This window comes from Nansenia antarctica, assembly GCF_963989245.1.
Source record: "Nansenia antarctica genome assembly, chromosome: 18".
In the NCBI taxonomy this organism is placed as follows: domain Eukaryota; kingdom Metazoa; phylum Chordata; class Actinopteri; order Argentiniformes; family Microstomatidae; genus Nansenia; species Nansenia antarctica.
The window spans coordinates 6,567,405-6,592,394 of record NC_137691.1 but is presented as its reverse complement, the minus strand read 5'-3'; the positions used below and the strand labels follow the sequence as shown (position 1 = coordinate 6,592,394).

The 24,990-nt window shown below is 42.0% G+C and overlaps 2 protein-coding genes across 5 annotated transcripts; one reads left to right on the top strand and one right to left on the bottom strand.

Annotated features, from left to right (window-relative positions):
* The first annotated feature begins 1,404 nt into the window (after positions 1–1,404).
* Positions 1,405–24,930, top strand: slc11a2 (solute carrier family 11 member 2). 4 transcript variants are annotated; one of them, XM_080548445.1, is made up of 17 exons: positions 1,405–1,538; positions 4,239–4,352; positions 6,343–6,482; positions 6,674–6,793; positions 7,306–7,425; positions 7,909–8,015; positions 8,393–8,463; positions 8,555–8,622; positions 9,132–9,287; positions 9,798–9,956; positions 10,401–10,487; positions 10,964–11,083; positions 11,303–11,452; positions 12,176–12,249; positions 12,798–12,951; positions 13,818–13,871; positions 17,026–19,010. In XM_080548445.1, the coding sequence occupies exons 2-17, from the start codon at positions 4,319–4,321 to the stop codon at positions 17,101–17,103; spliced, it is 1,692 nt and encodes a 563-aa protein (XP_080404571.1). In that variant the 5' UTR covers positions 1,405–1,538; positions 4,239–4,318; the 3' UTR covers positions 17,104–19,010. The 4 variants fall into 4 exon arrangements, 3 of the variants coding, with proteins under 3 accessions (XP_080404571.1, XP_080404569.1, XP_080404570.1); XM_080548443.1 differs by having other exon boundaries at positions 1,417–1,538; positions 4,236–4,352; XM_080548444.1 differs by lacking the exon at positions 1,405–1,538 and adding an exon at positions 3,099–3,261.
* Positions 19,274–21,152, bottom strand: LOC308173418 (HIG1 domain family member 1A, mitochondrial-like). The gene is made up of 4 exons (XM_080548447.1): positions 21,106–21,152; positions 20,568–20,663; positions 20,191–20,325; positions 19,274–19,626 (listed from the first exon to the last, which is right to left on the bottom strand). The coding sequence occupies exons 2-4, from the start codon at positions 20,653–20,655 to the stop codon at positions 19,562–19,564; spliced, it is 288 nt and encodes a 95-aa protein (XP_080404573.1). The 5' UTR covers positions 20,656–20,663; positions 21,106–21,152; the 3' UTR covers positions 19,274–19,561.
* Positions 24,931–24,990: the final 60 nt, after the last annotated feature.

The following is a 24,990-nucleotide window of genomic DNA, read 5'->3' as shown; positions in this document are numbered from 1 at the left end:
ACAATTTCCGGTCACTCCAGGGGGTTCGATCTGTTCTATAGACATGCAGTCATTTATAGAATAAGGGTGTCTGCCTTAAACTATTCCACACCGTCTTGCTAGACCCAAGAGATCCATTGTATGGTAGGGTGTGTTTCGGCTAAAGCATCTCTTAATGGTCACAATTCATATTTGCAGTGTTTGGTTATAGAGCTGCTGTAACTCTCGCCATTAATATTTCTCTGCAGTGAGACATTTGGTATAAAAGATTATATTAATTACTATGCTTTTTGTGACATGCTCTGATAATCATGCTCCTGTAATTGTGTTGTTTTCATAAGAATATTGAAATAAATTAACCCATGTGATAGCTCCTTTGTTCTTCTGTCTTTACTGTATCCCATCCCGTTTTCCTTTTCTTTGTATGATAGTGGGCATTCATGTCATGACACACACAACAACCCATTAGCCATGTGAGATATGACAGGTAGCCTAGAGGTTAGAGAGGCCGGCTAGCAATCGGAAGGCTGCTGGTTTGATCCCCGCCTCAGGAGGGAGCTGCACGTGAGCTGGTGACTGGAGGGTTGCTGGCATCATATCTAAGGTGCCTACCACTGCCGTTGTGCCCTTGGGCAAGGCACTTAACCCCTAATTGCTCCAGGGGGCACTGACTATGGCTGACCCTGTGCAAAAAATACATTTTGTTGTACTGTGTGCAATGACAAAAAGGTTTAACTACCAGCAAGCTGCTGGAAAATGCAATTAAACTGATAGTTAAACTACATGTAGTGGAACTACTCCCCAACACTGCATTCGGTCTAATTGTGTGCTACTCGTCTTTACTGGGATGTTTATAGTTGGCCAACATTTTCACACCAAGAACATGATGTAAAATGTTCTGAATTCTAATCTTCCTGTTTCCAGTAGTTAATTCTGTTTTTGGTAGCAGTGTAGTAAGCTACTGTCACTACTTACATTTTTCTAAAAGAAAACGAATTTAACTATTATTCCAGTCCTTAAACATCTAATTTTCCTTATATTTATAAGTAATAAGTAATTGGTAATTGAGTTCAATACATCTTCATGAGTAACTTCCACAACACTGACCGACTACTTACCTTAATTAATATAATACTATATAATTAATACTTAATATACTTCATTACATAAAGATGTTTATGTAATTAATATATTAATATATTAATAATATATTACTTAATATACTTCATTACATAAAGATTTTTATGTTACATGACCACCTTTTTCTGACACTTGAGGGAAGTAAAAGTAAGGTGACGTTGCTAAAGTGACGAAACCATTCCTTGCCTTCCGTTTCTGAGTGACGGATATCCACAGCCAATCACACGAGAATAACATTATTTCTATCCAATAACATGACATTGTGGGCGTGTTTGAAGTGTGTGTGGAGCCTGTGCCGACCAGCTGGCTAGCTAGCTGACTCTCTCCTAATGTAATGTCAGTTTAATATCATATAACATAATATGTCAGCGGACTTCAAAGTAAACGGTCAGCTGTTTTTCCACATACAATTAATCCCGGTAAGACGATGTTATTATACCAATTGCTGTTCCTGTTTAATGTAATTTCTTCTAAGTAGCCTTAGCAAGCTAGTCCACCATCAGCTGGCTATGTGTGTAGCCAGACCTACCATGTAGCTAGGCTATACCTAGCCTGATAACTTGCTACAGGAACTAATATTGTCAGTTTTGCATTATTATAATAGTTACATGATGGTGTCCAGCTAACTACTTCTAGCTAAGGTTAGGTACGAGTGATGTAAGGCAAGTAATGTAACTATGACAATAACAACCAGGCTAGATAACTAAATCCATCTTCTCTGGTCTGGCCACACACATATGTGTTCATAGTAAGCTAGCTAGTTAGCTGTTAGTTAAACAGTTTGACCTGTGATGATGGGATTCAGCTAGGCCTAGACATAATTAATCAGATCATATTTAGGGGGGGTCAATGCAAAGAACGATACAGGGGGTCAACGCAAACAATGTGGAACAATTTCACTTTCCTAAACACCTTAATCTACTTGAAAACTTCTGTCTCAATGTCAGCGTGACACTACACTGCAAAATAAGCACATTTATCTGCCAACAGAACAGGAAAATTTCACTTGCCAGGATTTTCTTAAAACAAGTAAAAGATATCTTAAAACGAGTGCAGACAAACAAAAAACAAGCACATATTGCCTTGATTTAAGATATATATTATCTTACTTAGATTTACTGTTTGCAGTGTACATGTTCATGTTGGCAAACGCCTAATTGAGTCTACAGTGAGTGTAGATGTATGAACACATAAAGTCATTCATTTATTGTCTACCTAGCTATGCCTTTTACAGGATCTTCTTGACCGCAAGCATGGCTGACCTTTTTACTCACTTTTTTCCCCACTGAAAGCTGAAACTCAACCTGAGATTTGACCTGATTATGACAATGTAATGGTCAGCCTGACCCTAAACAGTCATTGATTGGTACATCCCTGCCACTACTATGGAGCTTTTCTGCGTCATCTTCTATACTTGGTAGTTTTAATGCCCAGCCTAAATGGTGTTTCTATTAGTAGTACTATTAATATTAGCAGAGAAAGGTCAGTTAGATTATGGTATTTTCTCATGCAAAGCATTCCAATCCAAAGTTGCTTAGCTTTTCCCACGGTTAACTAGCCTGGTGGTAGCCCTTGTGATCTGCTTGTGCTTTTAAATGCCAACTCCTAGTCCTCCTATTCCTATTGTTATAATGCCAAGAAGTTGCCCCCTCTGAGGCATTCAGTCTCTTCACCCAAGACATTTAATGACTGTTCTCATCTCTTTGTTGTATGTCATTAGCCCTATACTACAGGTCTACACCACCTTGAGTAAGGTGGGTGGGTGGGAGAAGAAATGTGCTTGTTCCGTTAGGGAGGAGACATCTAGATATGATGTGATGGGGCTGTTTGGTAGAGATTAGGTCTGGTAGAAAGACGAGAGGGGGGAGACTGTGGGAGGGGAGGAGTGGGGGCACTCTTTCCCACCCCAATCTCTTCCCTCCCACTGTCACACGCTAAGTCACACGCTTAGGCTAGAGTCATAAGCCACAGAATTGTACTCTTGTGTGTACTTTTATTACACTTTATAACGCTAGATGTAGGTTAATAAGCGATTCTGATTTCACAGACCAGCAACATTCTTTCAGTGTCACGCTTCTCTGCGATGGAAATATGAATGACTGACCAGCAGTGGTGTTTTTTACGTTTTGTTTGTTTGTGATTGTGAGTATACACGCATGCATCCAACTTATTTGCAATGATAGAGGATTGTGTCCAAGGTCCACCCCCCCAAAAAAAGAACATCACTTCTGTGTCGTCGTCGTTGTTATTATTATGGGAGTCATTTGTTGATAGTAGATCATTGACTACTTTGTGAAATAAGTTAATAGGACTGAATGTGATAGAACTTGAGGGAAGGGAAATTTGGTGAGTGTGTAGGAAGGATTGCACATGTATTTAGGTCAATTCAGGGCTTTTGGACTCCCTGTTCTCTTTTTTTTCATACAATTATTATTACAGATGATAGTTTCATGTCCTTTTTGTTGCTGAGTCACTTTGATATAATGCTGCGTTTGCTTTTTCTCCTGTTATTTATAATAAAGTTAAAGAGGAGGCTAGGCCCGGGCCTACTTGTTTCTCGTTATAAACATGCAGAATATTCTCTTTAAAGGAAAATACCAGACCTGGGTTGAATAAATAGCCTACATATCTCGATTACTTGAAAATCTTGAGAAGTTGAGAATAGCTTGACTTTAAGCACTTCTCAGTTATTTCAAATAGACTCAAATAAGGTTGACACTAGCCTATTGAATCTGTTTATGGCTGGCGTGAGTGTTACCTCTGCCTGTAAATAGGCTAACCCTTTCCAAGGTTGAATGGTCAAGTTCTGGTCCTCTGTGGCTCAGCTGGTAGAGTGTGGCGCTAACAACGCTTAGGTTGTGGGTTCGATTCCCATTGGGAATATATACAGGAAATGTATGCACTCACTGCAATGTAAATCGCTTTGGATAAATGCGTCAGTTAAATGGCATAGCCTAGGAGGCTATATGTACGTTTTAGGCTTGTGAGAAGCCTATATTCCTTCAACCGTGGCTGTGTAGTGTCAGTGGTCTTTCTGTACAGTATTGTGTATATTTCTTCAGTATTGTGTCTTAAGTCCTAGCCATTTAGCCTTGTTTACATTGTCTTTTTCTAAGCAGATCTTCAGCCTCTGAATTTCCAGTGATTCCCCCCCCCCATCCCCTCCGCCCCCTTAACTCCGCCCCCCAATCCCACCCTGATGAAGACAGCCGGGGAAGAAGACCTCCTGGAAGGTAGGGCTTACCATAACAGAAACAGGACCCACTCCACCACACTCAGTCCCACGCCTTACTTTGGTCAATGTACACTATGTACACAGGGAATATAGGCTTAGGCCCAAGGCCATTATAAACAATAACATTCACAGATTACACCTTTTTATGCTTGATGTACCCTGCCTTTTCTTATAGATAATGTTCCTACTTTATAAATTGCGTAGCATCTTAATAAAGGGATTTCTGTGTGTTGGAATGGGTGTGACTTATGAATACCAAAAAAATAAAATAATAATAAAATAATATATAGGTAAGAGGAATTTCGACGCTTCAGTTAACGCCCTGGAGCATGGAAATTCCTCTTCCTCCCTACATAAGCAAGTTCTGTCAGACTCTTTAAGCGTTGCGGTCGGTTTACTCTTAGGGCTTCACCATTGTCACGAAATAGTAAGACATACTTAATATTCATGTTTCACTTTGTCATCATTTTAATTCTATGATACGATACAATTGATATCGTGTTTTTACTCAGTGTGTCAGAGGACTCTGGGTCAAAGGAACACGCCGTGCTCTTGTACAAACAGCTTGGTCATGACTATTAATTTGGGAAGTGCTTTCGTGGGTTTGAGGGAATGTGAGCTTGTGTTCTTCTTGCACATCTGGATTTGTGTGTGGAAAGGCCTAGTGATTGAGCAACAAAAGAAATCAGGTGATTGTGACCCAGCTTTTTTTATTTTTTATTTTTTTTATCAAGTATTTCTTCAGTGGGTTGGAGAGTAGAGGAAGGGTTGTAAACTCAGCCCTTTCCATTCAGAAATAGGAAGTGATTGAGACATTCAGTGAAGTACATAATCGTAGGCGAAGCAAAGTACTAGACAGAGGAGACTGGACTTAGACCTAACCCTGCAAGGAGCCTTTGGGAAATGAGGGAAGAGAGGCACAGTGAGCACTCCACATTGAGTGAGTATTGGGTTTATTATCAGATTCTGATGTTTTCTAGAACGTTGGTACCATTTAAGGCACACATCAACAGTTCATAATTCGAATCTAGGCTTTTCACTCATCTGACAGTCATGTGTGATCAGTATAATTGTTTGCATGAAGGTCGTAAACGTCCTTACTTATGCTAAGGGTTGTTTAGTATTGGGATTGTTTAGTCTAAGGATTGTTCCCCCCCACCCCCCCACTTATTAGAGTTATTAAAGGAAATAGCCTAGTCGTCATAAAAGTTTACATAGAAAGGGTAAAAGATGGGCTGGATGTAATTCCTCCGGTGGGTTTCTTGTGTGTCTTGTGTGTTTGTATCGTTACGGTACCCTTCCTACAACCTGCCACGTTTCACAATTTCATGTGTCATAAAACAGGTTTGTTGGCACTGCTACTAGTAGAGTCAGCTGGGTTCAGAGAAATTAATGACATCACAGTGTAGGCTACTCTACACACAGGATTCTATGTACAAGGCACTATTTCCTTATTGATGTTGGCAAAATCACTATAATAAGTAAAATAAGTACAGTATAATACTACAGTAATGAAGTGATCGTACTACAGTGGCTTCGATAGTGCAAAAAATGCTGTGCAAAGTACAATGAGATGAAATACAAGAATATAATACAGTACAGTAGTCAAATAGTTGAGTTATCCAGTATTGTGCACGTAGTTATAATAATATAATATGTACATTTTTGTAGTGTGGAGGTGGTTTGTGGGTGGCAGTCTTTTGCTTTCTTCCAGTGCATTTCTCCAGGAGTCGATTGCTTGGGGGAAATAGCTGTTTGACATCCTCTGGGTTTTAGCCCAGAGGCTTCGGTACCGTACCAACTGTTTGTAGAAATGACGTAGTAGGCACTAGGCAGAATGTTTCTCTCAGGCTCAGGTGCCCCAAATATTGTCATGCTCGTGACCACCATTGGAGTTTTTCTCTTTTGATTCTCCCTTGGCCCCTCTCTAAACTTCACATGTTCCTTTCTCTCTCTTTCTCTCCTCCCCCTCTTTCCCCCTCTCTCAGAGGAGTCCCCTCAGGAGAATGGGGTCACCCAGGCCCCCCAGTACAGTTCCATCTCCCCCCCGGCCTCGCCGGTGGACCAGGAAGAGCCCTTCTCCACGTACTTTGAGGAGAAGGTGCCCATCCCAGAGGACGCCTCCCAGGTACTTATGACCTATGACCTCACAGGGTCTTCGGGAGGTCCAGGATTTCCTCCAACTATAGCAGACCCCAACAACTTCTACAACAAGCCCAAACCACTACCGTGAAATAGGCTATTTGCTAACTGCTGCCCCCCACCAGAAAAGATTAATATGTTCCTGAATTCTTTTCTTTGTGCTCTCCTCTTTTCCAGATGTTCAGTTTCCGCAAACTCTGGGCCTTCACTGGACCGGGCTTCCTAATGAGCATCGCCTATCTGGACCCTGGAAACATTGAGTCCGACCTGCAGTCTGGAGCTAAAGCAGGATTTAAGGTGAACCAGTGTTTACCATACATAGACCAAACTAATTTGTCCCGCCGTAGTCTCATAACGAACCGAAATAATTTTTAGCGTGTTTCCCCCCCCTTTTTTGGGGTGGGAAGGCCGGAGCTAGCAATTTTTTCCAGACTTTTCTTTTTTTTAATACAGAGGTACTGTGTTTATAAATAGGTCATAGAACTAGAGACAAATATATCTCGGGGTGGACAACAATGTTGTGTTCCTTCTTCCATACTTCTTCCATTCTTCTGGTCTGCATCTTTTTTCCTTGAACGACTTCCTCCCCTGTCAGTCATCACCTACAAAATCCTCCTCCTCACCTACAAATCCCTCCACGCCTGCGCCTTGTTTTTCTGTTCTGTCTGTCGGACTGTCTGTCTATGAAATCTGTTAAGCGTCCTTGGGTTTGAGAAAGGCGCTATATAAATCTAAGCTATTATTATTATTATTATTATTATTATTGTTATTATTATTATTTAGTATTGCTCCCTCTGCCCATCCCTCAGCTGCTCTGGGTGCTCCTAGGAGCCACCATCATCGGGCTCCTCCTGCAGAGGCTAGCCGCCCGCCTGGGGGTCGTCACTGGGATGCACCTGGCTGAGGTCTGCAATCGCCAGTATCCTGCTGTGAGTATAACCCTCCCTCTCTCCCCTCTTTCTCTTCTCTCTCTCTCCCTCATCTCTCTCTCTCTCCTCTCTCTCCTCTCTCTCTCTCTCTCTCCTCTCTCTCTCTCCTCTCTCTCTCCCTCTCTCTCCCTCTCTCTCCTCTCTCTTCTCTCTTTCTCTCTCTCTCTCTCTCCTCTCTCTCTCTCTCTCTCTCTCCTGTCTCTATCTCTCTCCTCTCTCTCTGTTTTCTCTCTCCTCTCTCTCTCTCTCCTGTCTCTATCTCTCTCCTCTCTCTCTGTCTCCTCTCTCCTCTCTCTCTCCTCTTTCTCTCTCTCCTCTCTCTCTTCTCTCTCTCTCCTCTCTCTCTCCTCTCTCTCTCTCTCTCTCTCTCTCCTCTCTCTCTCCTCTCTCTCTCTCTCTCTCTCTCTCTCTCTCTACACACACAGACACACCCTCTACATTACGCAACATTTCTTGATTTCATTTCCTCGTTCTTCCTCTCAGGTTCCTCGTGTGATCCTGTGGCTGATGGTGGAGCTGGCCATTATTGGCTCAGACATGCAGGAGGTCATTGGTTGTGCCATCGCCTTCAACCTCCTCTCTGTGGGAAGGTAGCTACTACAGTACCACCTGTTACCACCACAACTACACTGCACTGACAGATGTACTGACTGGAATTCACACAATGGGGGGGCGGCTGTGGCTCAGGAGGTAGAGCCGGAGTCTCATGATCGCAATTTCGGCGGTTCGATCCTCTGTGTCGAGGTGTCCTTGGGCAAGACACTGAACCCCTATATTGCTCCCAATGAGCGGGCCGGCGCTTTGCATGGTAGCTTGCCGCCATTGGTGTGTGAATGTGTGTGTGAATGGGAGGCCATTGGAATAAATTACTGACTGAATTCACACAATTGCTGCAGTAGAGGGCAACGTTAGGGGTCAAAGTTAGGGGTCAAACAGACATTTGATTGATTTGTTTTGTCTCCAATAGGATTCCACTATGGGGGGGTGTTCTCATCACCATCATTGACACATTTATGTTCCTCTTTTTAGATAAGTATGGTAAGTGCTCGTCCTACCGAAATACTCATTCCTCAGATGTTGGTGTTGGTTTCTGTTTGTGTATTAATTCATTTTGTTTGTCAACTCCTAGGCCTTAGGAAACTTGAAGCCTTCTTTGCGTTTCTCATCGCCATCATGGCTATAAGCTTTGGTTATGAGGTAAGATGGTCCTGGCTTGTGTTGAATGTGCTGTAGGTGGTTGTAGGGAGTGTGACGAGTTCTGTAGTTGTATGTAACTCCATAGCTGTGTCTGTGTGTGTGTGTGTGGTTGTGTGTGGTTGTGTGTCTGTGTGTGGTTGTGTGTGTCTGTGTGTCTGTGTGTCTGTCTGTCTGTCTGTGTGTGTCTCTCTCTCTCTCTCTCTAACTCTGTCTGTCTAACTCTGTTTGTCTGTCTGTCTGTGTGTGTCTAACTCTGTTTGTCTGTCTAACTCTGTCTGTGTGTGTCTGTCTGTCTAACTCTGTTTGTCTGTCTGTGTGTCTAACTCTGTCTGTCTGTTGGTCTAACTCTGTCTGTCTGTTTGTTTGTTTGTCTGTCTGTCTAACTCTGTTTGTCTGTCTGTCTGTCTGTGTGTCTAACTCTGTCTGTCTGTCTGTCTGTCTGTGTGTCTAACTCTGTCTGTCTGTCTGTCTAACTCTGTCTGTGTGTGTCTAACTCTGTTTCTCTCCAGTACGTCATGGTGAAGCCCAACCAGGCAGAGCTGTTGAAGGGGATGTTTATTCCGTACTGTGAAGGCTGTGGTCCTGTGCAGATGGAGCAGGCTGTGGGCATCGTGGGAGCCGTCATCATGCCCCATAACATCTACCTGCACTCTGCCCTCGTCAAGGTAAGAGACCCACACCTCAGCTGGGCTATTATGACATAGGAGCCAGAGGCTTGCATCAACATAGAGTAGTCAAAGACATCTGTGACAGCAGCCGGTGAAAGTGGGGAACAAGTCGGCAACCGAACAAATGTTCGGAGTTTTATTCTGAAAATTGTTAATAAATTGGACCGGAATATTTAAGCTCATTTGTGGGTAATGACTTAATTTATTTCAAATCACCTTTAAAGGAGTATTGATTCCAAACACATTGTTTTTACTGAAACGTTGTTGAAAATCAATGACACACTCGCTAGTCAAGCCAAAATATTGCAATGCAATGGATTCGCTGAGTTACATTTTTCAGAATAGAAGTCTGAACATTTGGTCGGTTGCTGACTTGTTCCCGGTTTCACCAGCTGCCGTCACATATGGTGAGGTTGGCCATTGGGGAGGCAGTGAGGTGCGTTTTGAAGACCTTAAAGTGTGACGTCAGAGCACGCCTGTTCACATAATGTTATCTTCTTTCTTTAGTCTCGGCAAATAGACCGTGGTAACAAGAAGGAGGTGAAGGAGGCCAACAAGTACTACTTCATCGAGTCGACCATCGCTCTCTTCATCTCCTTCCTCATCAACGTCTTCGTCGTCGCTGTGTTTGCACAAGCCTTCTACGGTAGAACCAACATTGAAGTGGTAAGTATAAGGGAATATAAGAGACGCATCATTGAGTCTTTTATGATGTTTTAATATGGAAAACACGGCGGGTGACGGTAGCCTAGAGGTTAGAGAGGCCGGCTAGCAATTGGGAGGTCACTGATTCGATCCGTGTCTCAGGAAAGAGCTTGCATGGAGCTTCTCGGGAAGAGGAGCTTGCATGTGCCCTTGAGCAAGGCAATTAACCCCTAATTGCTCTAGGGGGCGCTGAATATGGCTCACCCTGTGCCTAGAGGAGCAAAAATACAAAATTCCAACAATTGACTGACAAGTTGATTGCTTGGCAATAAATCAGTAAAAAATAAAAACTATATATATAAATATAGACATATATGAAGCATTGTACCGTGATAACCAGATGAATGCTGCACCCCTAAACCAGCGATGTCCTTTGTTTGTGACGTGCTGTTATTTTCTGTACAGAATACAATGTGTAACGAGACTGGCAGTCCACACACAGACCTGTTCCCTCTCAACAACAACACGCTACAGGTGGACATCTATAAAGGGGTACGTCTATTATTGATGAAACAAACTTTTTTTTCCTTTTTTTATGAATTATTTATTTCAAAACAGTACACATGAAAAACGCACAATTACAACACCAAACAAAATAAGTCTGTCCTGACTTTTCTTCTTTATCTTACCCTCCCCACTATAAACACCCAAGTAACCCCCCCCCCATGGCGATAACATCCCTCCCACCCCCTCCCATAGTTCTTCATTACACTATATTTGATAAAAACATAACAGTACAACATTTACAGGTTACGTCCACATACAATACAGCTTACGAACACAGTCATTCCACCAACTCTTTTATCTCTGATATTGCAGATATTGTCTCGCCTCTGAACATGTATAGAGTATCAGTCAAATATTTTTGCTCCAAAATCATTTTGTTCAGTGTTAATAAAATGGATATCCATGTGGGATTGGGACTGTGTATTAAACCCCTTGTCACTCTTGTCACCGTGGCTGTGCAGGGGGTGGTCCTGGGCTGTTTCTTTGGACCTGCAGCCCTCTACATCTGGGCCATAGGCATCCTGGCAGCTGGCCAGAGCTCCACCATGACGGGCACTTATTCTGGACAGTTTGTAATGGAGGTGAGAATGCAGATTTGTTGGTATTGTGTCTATGTGGGCACTTTGTGTGTGTGTGTGTGTGTGTGTGTGTGTGGAGGTGTCTATGTGGGCACTTTGTGTGTGTGTGTGTGTGTGTGTGTGTGTGTGTGTGTGTGGGCACTTTGTGTGTGTGTGTGTGTGTGTGTGTGTGTGCGCCTGTCTGTGTTTCTCACGTAACGGTCTCTCTCTCTCTGCCCTCAGGGTTTCCTGAACCTGCGCTGGTCCCGTTTTGCGCGGGTGCTGCTGACGCGCTCCATCGCCATCGTCCCCACGCTGCTGGTGGCCGTGTTCCAGGACGTGACGCACCTGACGGGCATGAACGACTTCCTCAACGTCCTGCAGAGCATGCAGGTCAGAGATGCTGCAGACAGGGGGCGCTGTTCTGGGTAGGGTGGGGGTGGGGGAGCTGTTCTGAGTGGGGGTGGGGGAGCTGTTCTGGGTGGGGTGGGGGTGGGGGAGCTGTTCTGGATGGGGTGCGGGTGGGGGAGCTGTTCTGGGTGGGGTGGGGGTGGGGGAGCTGTTCTGGGTGGGGTGCGGGTGGGGGAGCTGTTCTGGGTGGGGTGCGGGTGGGGGAGCTGTTCTGGGTGGGGGTGGGGGAGCTGTTCTGGGTGGGGGTGGGGGTGGGGGAGCTGTTCTGGGTGGGGTGCGGGTGGGGGAGCTGTATACCTCATGGTATAACATCCCACTGCTTCTCCTCTGTTGGTTCTAAAGCTTGAGATGACCAACTTTGTTCTGACTGAGCTGAAATGTCCTTTTTGTTTTCCTAGTTTATGATTTTACTGTTTTATGTTTTATTGTTTAAACTTAGTTTAAGTTTTATTGTTACATCACATTACAGGAATGCAAAAGAGTGAAATTCTTAGGCTTCGGTTCCTGACATTGACAAGGCACAAGCACTTGACAATAAGGCAACAGGCATAATTCAAGATAAGAAAGTGACAATAGTACAGGACATAAGTGACAAATAAGACGGGATACAATTAGCAGTACAACTGATGATGATGACGATGTTGTGTATATTCTAAGTCACGAAGTGGCTGCAGTTTGCTCTAACTGTTGTTCCTGTCTCCACAGTTGCCGTTCGCTTTGATCCCGATCCTGACATTCACCAGTCTCACATCCATAATGAATGACTTTGCAAACGGACTGTGAGTGCAATTTTTCTTGTGTCTCTTGTGGATTACAAATTACTTTTCACTTGTTTTAATTCCATGACTCATCCGGATCACTTGAGTCAAATGTATTATATTCTTTAGACTGAGAGACATCAGGTGCGTTCGTAAATTCGCTCCGAGAGCGCTGGAGCACACGCTGGGTTCAACGTCATAGAGCGACCAAGTAATTTGATTGGACAAGAGGCATTCCATGAGGACTGATCAGATTTCCAGAGCGAATTTACGAACGCACACATCATGTGATAGAAATAACGTAGATAGGGAACGATGCCACAGCAATGATAGCGACCTGAATGTCCTCTACAGGGGGAGATCCTCTCCTCACTGTCATAACAGACATGCATACGATTGTCTGTTGTTGTCTATTATAATTTTTTTGTCTGATGTTGTCTATTGTGCACTTTTGTTTTTGTCATTTGTGTGCTGCAGAGATCAATATGCTGTACCGAGAACGAATTCCACCGGCTTTGGTCGTGTGGCTAATAAACTATCTATCTATCTATCTATCTATCTATCTACAGGGCATGGAAGATAGGCGGAGGGGTGATCATCCTGGTGGTCTGTGCCATCAACATCTACTTTGTGGTGGTGTACGTGGCCACGCTGCACAGCGTGATGCTCTACGTCATGGTCGCCGTCCTCTCCCTCTTCTACGTGTCCTTCCTTAGCTACCTGGTGAGTTACATTTACATGTTTGGCATTTAGCAGACGTCTTATTCCAAAGCGACTTACAATCAGTACATTTGACTAAGCAAGTGAATCATCAATCCACCAGTCGTAGCAGGAAGAGGAATCTAGCTCAGGCCAGGGGCCATTGGCAGTCTCTGTGATAGAAGGTTTTTTATTTTTTTTTATATAGACACTGGAGAACAGAGAAACAGTACAAGGGGGGCAGTAGAAATCATAGGGGACACGGTAAAGGGGGAAAGCGAGTGTCTCAGGAGACACAGTGCTGGGGGGTAGATGTCTCAGGAGGAGCAGTTAAGGTGTAACCTGAAGAGATGGGTCTTCAGTCTCCGACGGAAGATGGGTAGTGACTCTGCAGTTCTGAAAGCCGTGGGAAGAGTTGGTTAGATTAGATACAATCTTTTTTTTTGTTGTCATTGCACAGAGTACAACGATGTATTTTTTGCTCTAGTTACAGGGTCAGCTATAGTCAGCGCCCCTGGAGCAATTAGGCGTTAAGTGCCTTGCTCAAGGGCACAACGGCAGTGGTAGCACCTTAGATATGACGCCAGCTATCAGCCACCGTGTCTGAGTTGGCAGATATTACACCATAGGCAATAAATGACTGTAAGGGCGTTGTCGAACACGACTGACATGGTGGTACAGAGAACAAAGTTGAACTAGTTAACTGTAAAGATTTCACTCCAAATATGTTAACTGTCTCTCTGGTTTGAGGATATCAATCCATATGATTCAATGTTGACTATTGGGAGAACTGAATGCTGAAGGCTAGTTTTGGAAGAAGACGGTATATACAGTACCATCACTAGGAATAGACTGATGCAACCCTGTCTTTGTCACCCCCATCTCTCCAGGCGTGGCAGTGTCTGATTGCCCTGGGGGTCTCTTGTCTGGACGTGGGCAGCAGGGTAAGGAACAGACCCGCTGTGCTTATAGAGGAAGAGCCAGAGTACGACTCCTAAAACTGAACAGGACAGTAAATAAACCCCACAGACTCCCCAACGTTTCTCTCAAAGAGAGAGAGCGGTCACCTATGTTTAGAGAGAGGGGGGTTTTGGAGAAGTAAAAGAAAAAACATTAAGATATCATTAAGTACAGTACAACGCATATGTGTTCAGCAATTAACATGTTCATGGTTTGAAGAGTCACTAGTACATGGGGTTGTGTGAAGGTTGTGATCTCACCGTTACAGCAAATAACCTCTTCCCGTCTAGAAACCTGGGGTCTGTCCCTTCAGAGGGTCCTTGGTTGGTCAGCCTTAGCTTGTGGTGGGATTCAAGCTCTCTATTAAGAAAAGTTCAGTTGGAATTATTTTACTTTCAAGTTCTCAACTACCAGCACAGTATCACGGTACCATCCCATATCTATTTTTGCAAAAATAATTCTTTGATTGACGACATACACCTAATTACAAAAGTCTATTTGCCAGCTGCTATATATTTGGTAATGTACAGCTTTTCCGTTATTGTGAATCTGTACAGGAAGACACCATTTTTTATTATTTGGTGAAATGTAAGTATACCTCTATTCCTCATGGTGTTATTGATTTCATTTTTTTAAATTGTGCTCAATATTGAACTCAATATTGTGTCTACTCCTCTCTCAGCAAAAGCAAACATGGGAAGGGTACACAGATCTTGCATTGAACAAACTTTAACAATAAGCTTTTATAAGTATTCAGTTTTTATTTTATTTTCAATGAAGGCAATGGGCTTTGCCAGTGTGGAAACATCTGTATGTGTATTGGTGTGTGTTGTTTACCAGGAAGCAGAGTTGAGGGTTTAGGGGGAGAAGAATAGAAAGGTGTTTATAATTTTGATGTGACAAAAAAAGGATAGTGGACACTTACTTTCTGTGTCACGGCGAGTAATTCAAGAGTTCTTGCTTTCCTTTTTATTCAAAATTTTACCTATAAGTGTCTGTTATAAAACTGCTAAAGATTTATTTGCACTGTGATATGAGTAATAATATTGAACATTGCAGCCTACACGTAACAAACATCCTGTCCGTTATTAAATAGTTTATTTATCTTGTGAATGTTAATTCTGTTAGTGTGTGTGTGTGTGTGTGTGTGTGTGTGTGTGTGTGTGTGTGTGTGTGTGTGTGTGTGTGTGTGTGTGTGTGTGTGTGAGAGAGAGAGAGAGAGAACTGTTAGTGTACTGGGGTAAATCATATAGTGCCTCAGTATTTTCCCATAAGGTTGTTTTAATTACACCAAAACGTTTGATGAATAGATATCTACTTGGAAGTTATGTTGTAGCACTCAACCAATTAATATTTCAACCACATTTCCCTCAGTGTTCTTGTTTAAATATTGAAGATACACAAATGGAACAACTTTATTGATGTTTAATGCAATGGTCCAAGTGCAACTTCTAGGTCTGTGTCATGACGTTATTGTATAGTCACTTAGTCAGGCTCATCTATTTTTACCTAGAAATAATTCAGCTTTTAAGGATTTTACTGTATTTTTACCCAGGTGAATATGAAATTCAAATGACTACAATATTTGATTGTTGTCCCGAGGCATCTACCCATCTGTTATCATGCCGTTGCCTGTCTCTCTGACACGATGATAACGCAGGGACAGTCGGGCTTTGTTTGCACTTCTCCGACATTAAGTCGGTTGGAACTGTTTGAGCAAAACTAAGTTGTAGACTGAGATGTAAGCTCTATATGACAGTGTCTGTCCTTCACTACTGAATGAAGCAACGCCATGTATCCATAATAAAAGGAAAAACAACCATGGATGTTTCTAGGTGTCTTGTGTCTTGGTGTCCAAACAAAAGAGTTACGGCGTTACACGCTTGGCTTTTTTCTTTGATGCTTTTTTTTCCTGAAAGATTTTAGGTGTGTATGTGTTTGTTTCATTGAGAATTGACGATTGATTCAGCGTTTGCTTAAGCGTTTGATGCCTGTTTGTGCCCCACTTACGTTACAAGCTGGCAATACCTGTTGTACAGGACGTCCATGCAGTAAGTAAATGACTCCATCCCCATCACTGCTCATTGCCAACCTGTGCAAAGACACATCAAGTGAGACCCATCCAGTCTCACAGTCAGCGCAACACTGAAGTGGAAAGGACGTGGAAAACAGGCAGTCCATCTATGAGATCAGATGTGTTAACATTCTCTTAATAGTTATATATATATACACCTTTTTAAGTGGCAAAAGTTAAATAATAAACATTCAACAAATGCACATCTGAGGTTATTAATGAATGCATCATGCATGAATGCATTATGAATCATAAGGACTGTCTTGTGTAAAGCCTTTTCACTTAAGTGTTGTCCCACAAAGTGTTTTATCACCCATGCACCATTTCACGGGTAGCAAATGGAAAATATAGCGTGTTTGTGTGTGTTAGTGGAAGAACAGGATGGATGACTGGGCAGTATTGTTTACTATTCCTGTCTGTGTGGTTTCGTAATGTGACTTCCGCCAAGGATGAGCAGGCCTTTTGGCAATACTACCTCGAATGAAGAAAAATCAAAGCGAGAGAAGAATCAATACAAGACGTGAACTGCAATTGTTAAAAAACATTCATTAGTAATGTGGGTGGTGTTGTCAACCACTTCATTATGAAAGTCCTGATCTGATGGGTATGCTCCCAAAGCTACACAGCACTTGGCTATCTTCATGAACTTTGAACTTTGATGTCACAATCATGAGTAGCCTCAATATCACCATTAGAAAGCTCAGTGTGCCAAAAGTATTGTTGAGTGGTGGTGTCCATGTTATTGGTTGATGTCGGTGATGGATTCCTTTGAATTTCCTGATTTGAGAAAAAAAAACTAACTATATTTGCATAGTATATATATGTACTATGTATATACTATATTTTCCAACATGTTTGTGTCTGGCCACAATCACATGAAAGCTGCTTTGAGATTAAACAGTCTAATCCTAGTTACCGTAATATAAAAGTGCATGCATGAGTTGTTGATCACATCAAATCAATCGAGTGCTTGCATAAGTGTAAAAGGAATAAAAAAAATGTTTAATTGTGTGAGATTAATCATTCTCTCTCTCACCCCCCCCTCTCCTTCTCTCCTGTCGCAGATGCGCCTGGGGCTGTCGCAGCACACAGACCTCTACCTGTTGAATGACATGGACAGTGACGCGCTGTTGGAAAGATAGAAGACACTTTGGAGAGGTGAACGTTATTAGTGGTACTCCAGCTAGAGAGCACACTAGGTTGACCCAACTTGGTGGGCGGGACCAGTGAAGCCAGGTCAGTACAGCGCTCCACCTGTGCCTTAGTACAAGACCTTCAGAAGTGCCCTTATCTAGCCTTAGGCTAATATAATATATATAATATATACCATTTAGCTGACGCCCTAGTCTAGCCCTCACAGAGGATCACCCTTCCCCTGACATCCCACAAGGCAGGTCACACTATGACTGGCCGGACACACTTTACATTAAGTTGCTCTTTAGCCGTGTCGTAACTCTGTAATTACTAGTGACGCGATTTAACATTCCTTTGTAAGCGCATAGTCATTAATTAATTAATTGATTACAGCATTACGACAACATAAGTAGAGCAACTTTGTAAAGTGTTATCGGTTGGTCGTTTTGATTCAGACGAGGCTTGCCCCAATTCCATTGTTGATTGTTGTCGTGTTGAACATTCTTGATTAAGTTGGTACAAGGAACATTCTACAAGTTTGCCATCTTTTTTTAAAGGTCCGCATTTCCATATGACTGAAAAGCCATACTAATTTTAAATGAGTGACACACAAGTACATGAGACGATGTAACCAAGAAGTTGATTTCCTCAAATTGACGTGCATGTAGAATTCAATTTATGAGACTACCCTTTCATTGGTGAAAACAACTCTGTGAACTGTCATTGTTATGTTTTGATGGGAGACACTTTAAAAAACAACTTCTAAACTGAATTTCAATTTGATTCCATAGCCTAGTAGCTCGAGCACTTGCAATTACGACTGGTATATTTCCGCTACAAGTTGAAGATTATTTATTTATTTATTTTCAAAATAAGATATGCACACAATGCTAGGTGTGTGGGATGTACAATTGAAAATATAATAAATTAATGTTTTAGGTCTAGTGATTCTAATGTTATATTGTGTGACGTTACCCCTCATACTCATTTCATGTCAAATTGATGCATTACTCCAAAGCACCTGTCAAACTGTTGCTTTGTACTTGCAGTGAGAGGCAAAACAAGTCCCCTTGTTACTGTAACCTATGGAGGGATCATTTCTAATAGATAATGGTATTGTATATGGTGATGCCATACTTACAAATATGTACTGACCACTTTCTGTGAAAGCTAGTCTTTTTGTTTTGTTTTTTTGGAAAGAAATCTCTATACCCATATGAAAATCTGAGGTGAAGTGCTTAGCTGATGCCCATAATAATGACAAGTTCATACTTCTACTGTTGCTTTGCCATGTCTATGAAGTCAGAGGTATTGCTGCTAAATTCAGCACCTGGGCCCAGTAATTCAATTCTTTTTAATCTGGATCAGATTAAACCCTAACCCAGGATCAGATCGAGCTGTCTGATTTCCCCAAATACAAAAACAATCTGCTTGATAGATCTAATCCTGGATGGCAAAAGATAATCAGAGATTTAAATCCCGGGCCCCACCCACCGCATTGTTAGTCTTTATAGACTTACATTTGGAGTCGACAGTAGTTGGTCACACTTCAAATAATGTGGTTGGGAACTGTTCCACACAGGTGTTCATTGAGAGCTTATATACACTGTCTAAATTAACACTTATTACATTATCTATCATCTATCATAACCACAAGGTCTCTGTGTCTTTCTGCTCGCAATTTGTAAAAGTTTGTAAAGTTTAATTTGGGAACGTATGTGTAGAAAGCCAGGCCAGTACTCTTCTTTTTGTAAAGTAAAACCAAGTAGAGATTTTATGACTTGTGTATTTTTGTAAAAAATGTTCAAAGCATAACCAAAGTATCAACAGTTTGTGGCTGTTATGAGTTTTGCTGAAACTATACATTTTGTAAGAATTAAATGACAAAATCATGCCAAATAAAAGAAATATTTGTACAAAAGAAACTTTTTTTTTATTCAAAGCTACTTGTCGCAAAGATAAATAATTAAATACTTCACTTTCATTATATACAAAGAAGACCACATCAAGTGTAACACTGCACAGTGAACATACTTTTTTGTCTTTTGAGGCGAGGGTGAGTTATTATGAGTCGATAGTCAGAAAGACAACCTCTTCTATTTCTGTGCCTGTTCATTTAGTGCAAAAAATGTGACTGTTAAAATATACATCAAAGTAAATGCGAGAAAACATGGTGGACATGGTTTGGCTTTAGGAGTCTTTGGATGTCAGTTTCAAGCTGGTCCCGTTCCTCTTAAATGTATGTGTGTTTTTTATGTATTTATAGTAGAGAAACTGTACTGGAGGGGTAGTGGGGATGAGGAGGTCTTTAGGAGGGACAATGAAGGTGTAACCTGAAGAGATGGGTCTTCAATCTACGGAGGAACATAGGTAGTGACTCTGCTGTCCTGAGAGCAGGGTAGCAGCCAGGGACAGCAACCATGGAGACGTTTGAGTCATGTGACCCCACGCCGGTGGCTGGTAGCCTCACTTGCTGTCTTGACCTGGGTCCTTGGGGGCCAGGTACTCTTTATACATGGAGTAGAGCACCCCTAAAAACAGGCAGATGTTAGCCAGTCAATGTACTGTTAAGACCAGGAACAGTACACCATGAGTTAACACAGGCAAAAATGAATTTGACATTGTAACCCTTCTGTCTGAAAGAAGACATTAAAGTCAATGTATATGTTACGGTACATGTGGGAATACGGTACATGTGGGAAAACTAGGGTTAGGTGCTAGGGTGCTAGGGTTAAGGTTAGGGTTAAGTTTAGGGGTTAGGATTAGGGTTAGGGTTAGACATGCCAACATGTACCAAGTCACCCTAGCACCTAACCCTAACCCTAGTTTTCCCACATGTACCGTAACATATATACTAATGTACTGAAACTAGCCTAAATTACCACCAGGATCTATCAAAGTGTTAACGAGACTGATATTGATCATATTATTTTGAGCTGTGTTCTACTATAAGGTCTGTGTGAGGAGGATAACACAATTATGAGCTATTAGGAAAGTGAAGCATCTTTGTTCTGTGACACGTTGCCCCTGTAAATGAACAAGACAGACAGGGGCCTGTGTGTCTGTTACACTGCACATACTGGATGAGGACTTACCTATGGTCATAGCGCCGACCACGAAGCCTTGGGCTCCCACGCGCATGTGGATGAGGTGGACAGACATTTTTGTGTCACCCCGCGATTTGAGCTTGTACAGGCCATAGGCAACGACTGCACAAAACCCGGCCATGCCTGTAACACAAGGGGGGGGGGGGGTGCAGTATTGATTACTAAATCTGGATGTCTTTATCTGAATTACCTTGGATTCAGGAGACTAGTGAACAGGTTAATAGGTGCATGTAGCAGGCATGCCCATCACGTTTTATGCATAACAAGATGGAGACAGCTGTGTTTGAGAAGAAAACATAAAATAAAAAATCAAATAAATATTGTGCATATATCTTCATTGCAAGTGTAACCGTTTTGAAACTTACCTATTGGGACAAAGGGTGACTCTTTCGCTTTTCTCATGAATTTTGAAGATTGTTCCTCATCATAGGCGGAAGAAGTGGAAGGAGACATGATGACGACTGTGATGAGAATGAGACAGAGAAGCAGATGTCAGTGACCTCCTTGATGACCGATAACACAAAGTAGCCGACTTCTAACCCTATAGCTATGCATTCGGTGGCATGATATCCACATTACACAAGTCCATTGCAAGTATGTGCATGCATGACAATTATATTAAGACAGGCATGACATGCTATATTATTGATTTTCCATTAATTAGCTGTTACAGTTTCAGAGGTTCAACTTCTTAGTTAATTTAAATAACATTGTGTATGTAGGCCTACTAATCAGAGTCGATCGAGGAGTTCCTGATAACCAAAAGAACATCAGATCAGTGAAGGACAGGATGTACTAGTACAGCCAGCTACAGCAGCGATATGCAGTGATGCGCTTCAGTGTGATGGGTAATAACAACATCAATAATAATAATAATAATAATAATAAATAACAACAACTTACATTCGTTAACTGTCTGTCGAGAGATCAGATGAAAAGGCTCCTTCGAACTCCTTCGTCCTACTATAAACACACTGGAGGAGGAGAGCTAGGTCCCTCCCCTGACATATTCTCCTCCAATGATGTTTGAGGGCAGAAGAGAGGGCGTGGTCAGAAGAGAGGGCGTGGCAGTAGCGTGAAAAGGCTACGTGCTGTTGTCAAGTCGGACTTTACCGTAATACGTGGTTAAAATGTGCATTAGAATGGAGCGTTCGGCAGCTGTTGGAAACTCGGAAATACGAGTACCGTACACAGGCCCGTCACCGACCTGTTTCCATGTAATGCCCTGTAAACAGGATGTCCTCACATCTGGCAGTTTTGTTTACATTCTGAAGTTTGTGAGGTATAGACTTACTTTCATAGCATTGAGATAAGCTATTATGTTTCATAGTGTGTAGTCCAATCTTATGCTGTATTTCTACCAACTCATGGCATTGTTTTTATTATTATGGGAAAACATTCACATGATTCACATTTAGTTGGTATATTTTCAAATGATGTTGGTAAAACGTCCCATTGCTGTCGCTGTTACAACCAGTTAACACACGGGGGCGCTCGCCTCACGTTATTTGTGTTACCTATGTCTCGCAAAGGCAGTCCCTCACACCTATGCTACCTATCTAGACGTGATACTTAGCGGTTCGCACTCAAGTCTATGCAACCTTTTTGACTGATGGTGAGCAATATCTTTAAACATATATATATATTTCTAAAGTATATATACTTTTGACTTAAGCATGTCAATATTTCCATGTACATACTGGCTTTGCTGCAGAAAGACTACTTCGACTGTTCTCTCCTATTAAAGAATTCCATGAACACACACACACACACACACACACGCGCGCACGCACACACACACACACACACACACACACACACACACACACACACACACACACACACACACACACACACACACACACACACACACACATCAACACGTTTTAACAATACTTTGCTACTCTTTTCTTGTTTTAAGTTATTTATTTTGTTTCATCGATTCTTGATGCATTGGCAGTATTGTTGTAATATTCATGCCAATAAAGAACATTTGAATTTAATTGAACTGAACTGAATTGAGTATTTCAGCTGAGCCTACCCCTGCCCATAGCTACCACCGGCCTTGCAGGTAACTGGCCTCTTCCTGTAAATCACATGGTGCAGGAGTTGCCTTAACTTGCCTTCTCCTGTATGCTGTTTGTTTTATTTATTTTAGTACAGTGTCCTTCAGTCTTTTTTGTACAGTGTCCTTTAGCCTTTTTTGTACAGTGTCTTTTAGTCTAATGAAAGACGCTTGAGGGCGTATAGGTTGTCAGCAAGTCTGTAAGGTAGGCTGGTCCCAGCCCATTTAATCCTCTAAACACGAGTAGAAGGACTTTGAAGTCAACTGTAAACGATACAGGGAGCCAGTACAGAGCAGTTAAGACTTGACTTAAGACTTTAGAGCCTCTCTATAGACTTCTTGGGGAGGCCAGTAAAGAGTGCATTGCAGTAGTCAAGTCTACTTGAAATAAAAGTATGAATCTATTTTTCAGCAGTTAAGAACGGCCGCACTTTGGCAATGTTACTCAGATTAAAAAGTCTGTCTTGGTCACTGTCCTAATGTGGGAATTAAAACTCAAATCAGAATAAGCTATCACCAAGACTTGTAACCTCTGACGTAATCAAGGGAATTAGATTTCGAAGGCTGTTTAAAAGCATAGCCCATTTGTTTTAGAGGGCCATGTAAGAGGATTTCAGTTTTGTCCTCATTTAGCTTTAAAAGGTTATTGTAGTATCATTTGGTTCAACAGAGATGTATAATTGGGTATCATCCGCATAACTACAGAAGTTTACAGTGTGTGCTCTGGTAATATCGCCAAGCGGTACCAGATACAGTGAGAATAGTAAGGGACCATGGAAATGTCCTTGTGCAACACCAAAAAAACAACAACAAACAAACAGAGCTCTGACCTCAACCCCATCGAACACCTTTGGGATGAATTGGAATGCCGACTGTGAGCCAGTCCTTCTCGCCCAACATCAGTGCCCGACCTCATTAATGCTCTTGTGGCTGAATGGGAGCAAATCCCCGCAACTATATTCTAAAATCTAGTAGAAATTCTTGCCAGAAGAGGGGAAGCTTAGCAGCAAAGGTGGGACCAACTCTTTATTAATGCTGTTTTGATAATGTATTAATAATGTTTTGGAATGAGAAGTTCAACAAGCACATTATGGCTGTGATGTTCGGGTGTCCCAATACTTTTGTCCATATAGTGTATGTACGGAACCAGCTTAGTACGCGATCAGAGAGACCAACCCACTTTTGAAGACGATTCATGAGGATCTTGTGATCAACCGTGTCGAATGCTGCACTTAAATCCGAGAGAACAAGAATAACCTTATTAGCATCAGTGTTTACTCTGAGATCACTGGCAGTTTTAGTGAGAGCAGTCTCTGTGCCATGATTAGACCTGACTGAAACTTTTCCATAAAAGGCAGATTGGATATTGGTCTATAATTAGTGAGAATTCAAAGCATCTGGTAAAAAGCCTGACTCTAGAGATGTGTTGATGATTGTCAAGACAGGGTTTGAAACACTGCCAAAGACTCGCTTAAAGAATGCAGTGGGGACAGTGTCAAGACCAGAGGCGGACGAGTTGCTCTCGGCTAGTCTTGTAAAGTTCTGCTGCAGAAATGCTCGTCCATTGTCACATGCTTATTACACCTTTTATTATACACTACAGTGTCAATAATTCCACCCCTAATGGTTGTAATTTTGTCGTTGGAAATGACTGGGAAGTGTTGTTTACTATTCATACCTGTGTGGTTTCAGGTGAGCTGGTCTCCTAGCACTACTACCTCTAATGAAGAAAAGAAAAATCAATAAAAGATGTGACTTCCATTAGTAATGTGGGTGTTGGCTGACTGCATTTTTATCTTCCTGAAGTTCGTACTTTGATTTCACAATCATGAGTAAATATCACCGGGCGCCAGGTGTGCCGACAGTATTGTTGAGTGGTATTACTGTAGTTCAAAGTCCCAATGCTCGATGTACAGATTAAAATATAATACATTCATGTTTTTAGGTCTAGTTATATTGTGTGATGTGAGCAAATGGACGGTCACTGGTTCGATCCCCACATCAGGAGGGAGCTGCATGTGAGCTGGTGACTGGAGGGTTGCTGGCATCATATCTAAGGTGCCTACCACTGCCGTTGTGCCCTTGAGCAAGGCACTTAACCCCTAATTGCTCCAGGAGTGCTGACCTGTGCCTAGAGCAAAAATACATTTTGTTGTGCAATGACAAAAAGGTTGAATCTGATCTGATCAGAGGTATTGCTGCACCTGCAATTCAGCACCTGGGCCCAATTTTTCATCTGGATCAGAAACCCAGGATCAGATCGAGCTGTCTGATTTCCCCCAATACTAAATACTAGATACTTCCCCAATTTCCCCAATACTAGATACTGCTTGATATCAGAGATTTAAAGTTTTGAAATACTGGGCCCCACCCACCCAGTTGTTATTAGTTGTTGGTCTTTCTAGACGTACACTTGGAGTCGACAGTAGTTGGTCACACTTCAGATAATGTGGTAGGGAACCCTGTGTTCCACACAGGTGTTCATTGAGATCTTACATACACATTGTCTAAATTAACATTTATCTAAATTACATTATTTATCATTAAGGTCTCTCTTTCATGTTACCTTCAAATAAAGAAATAATCCACTTTAAGTTTTAATTTGGGAACGTATGTGTAGAAAGCCAGGCCAGTACTCTTCTTTTTGTACAAGTAAAACCAAGTAGAGATTTTTTCGGACTTCTGTATTTTTGTATTTTTCTTTTCAAAGCATAACCTTTAAG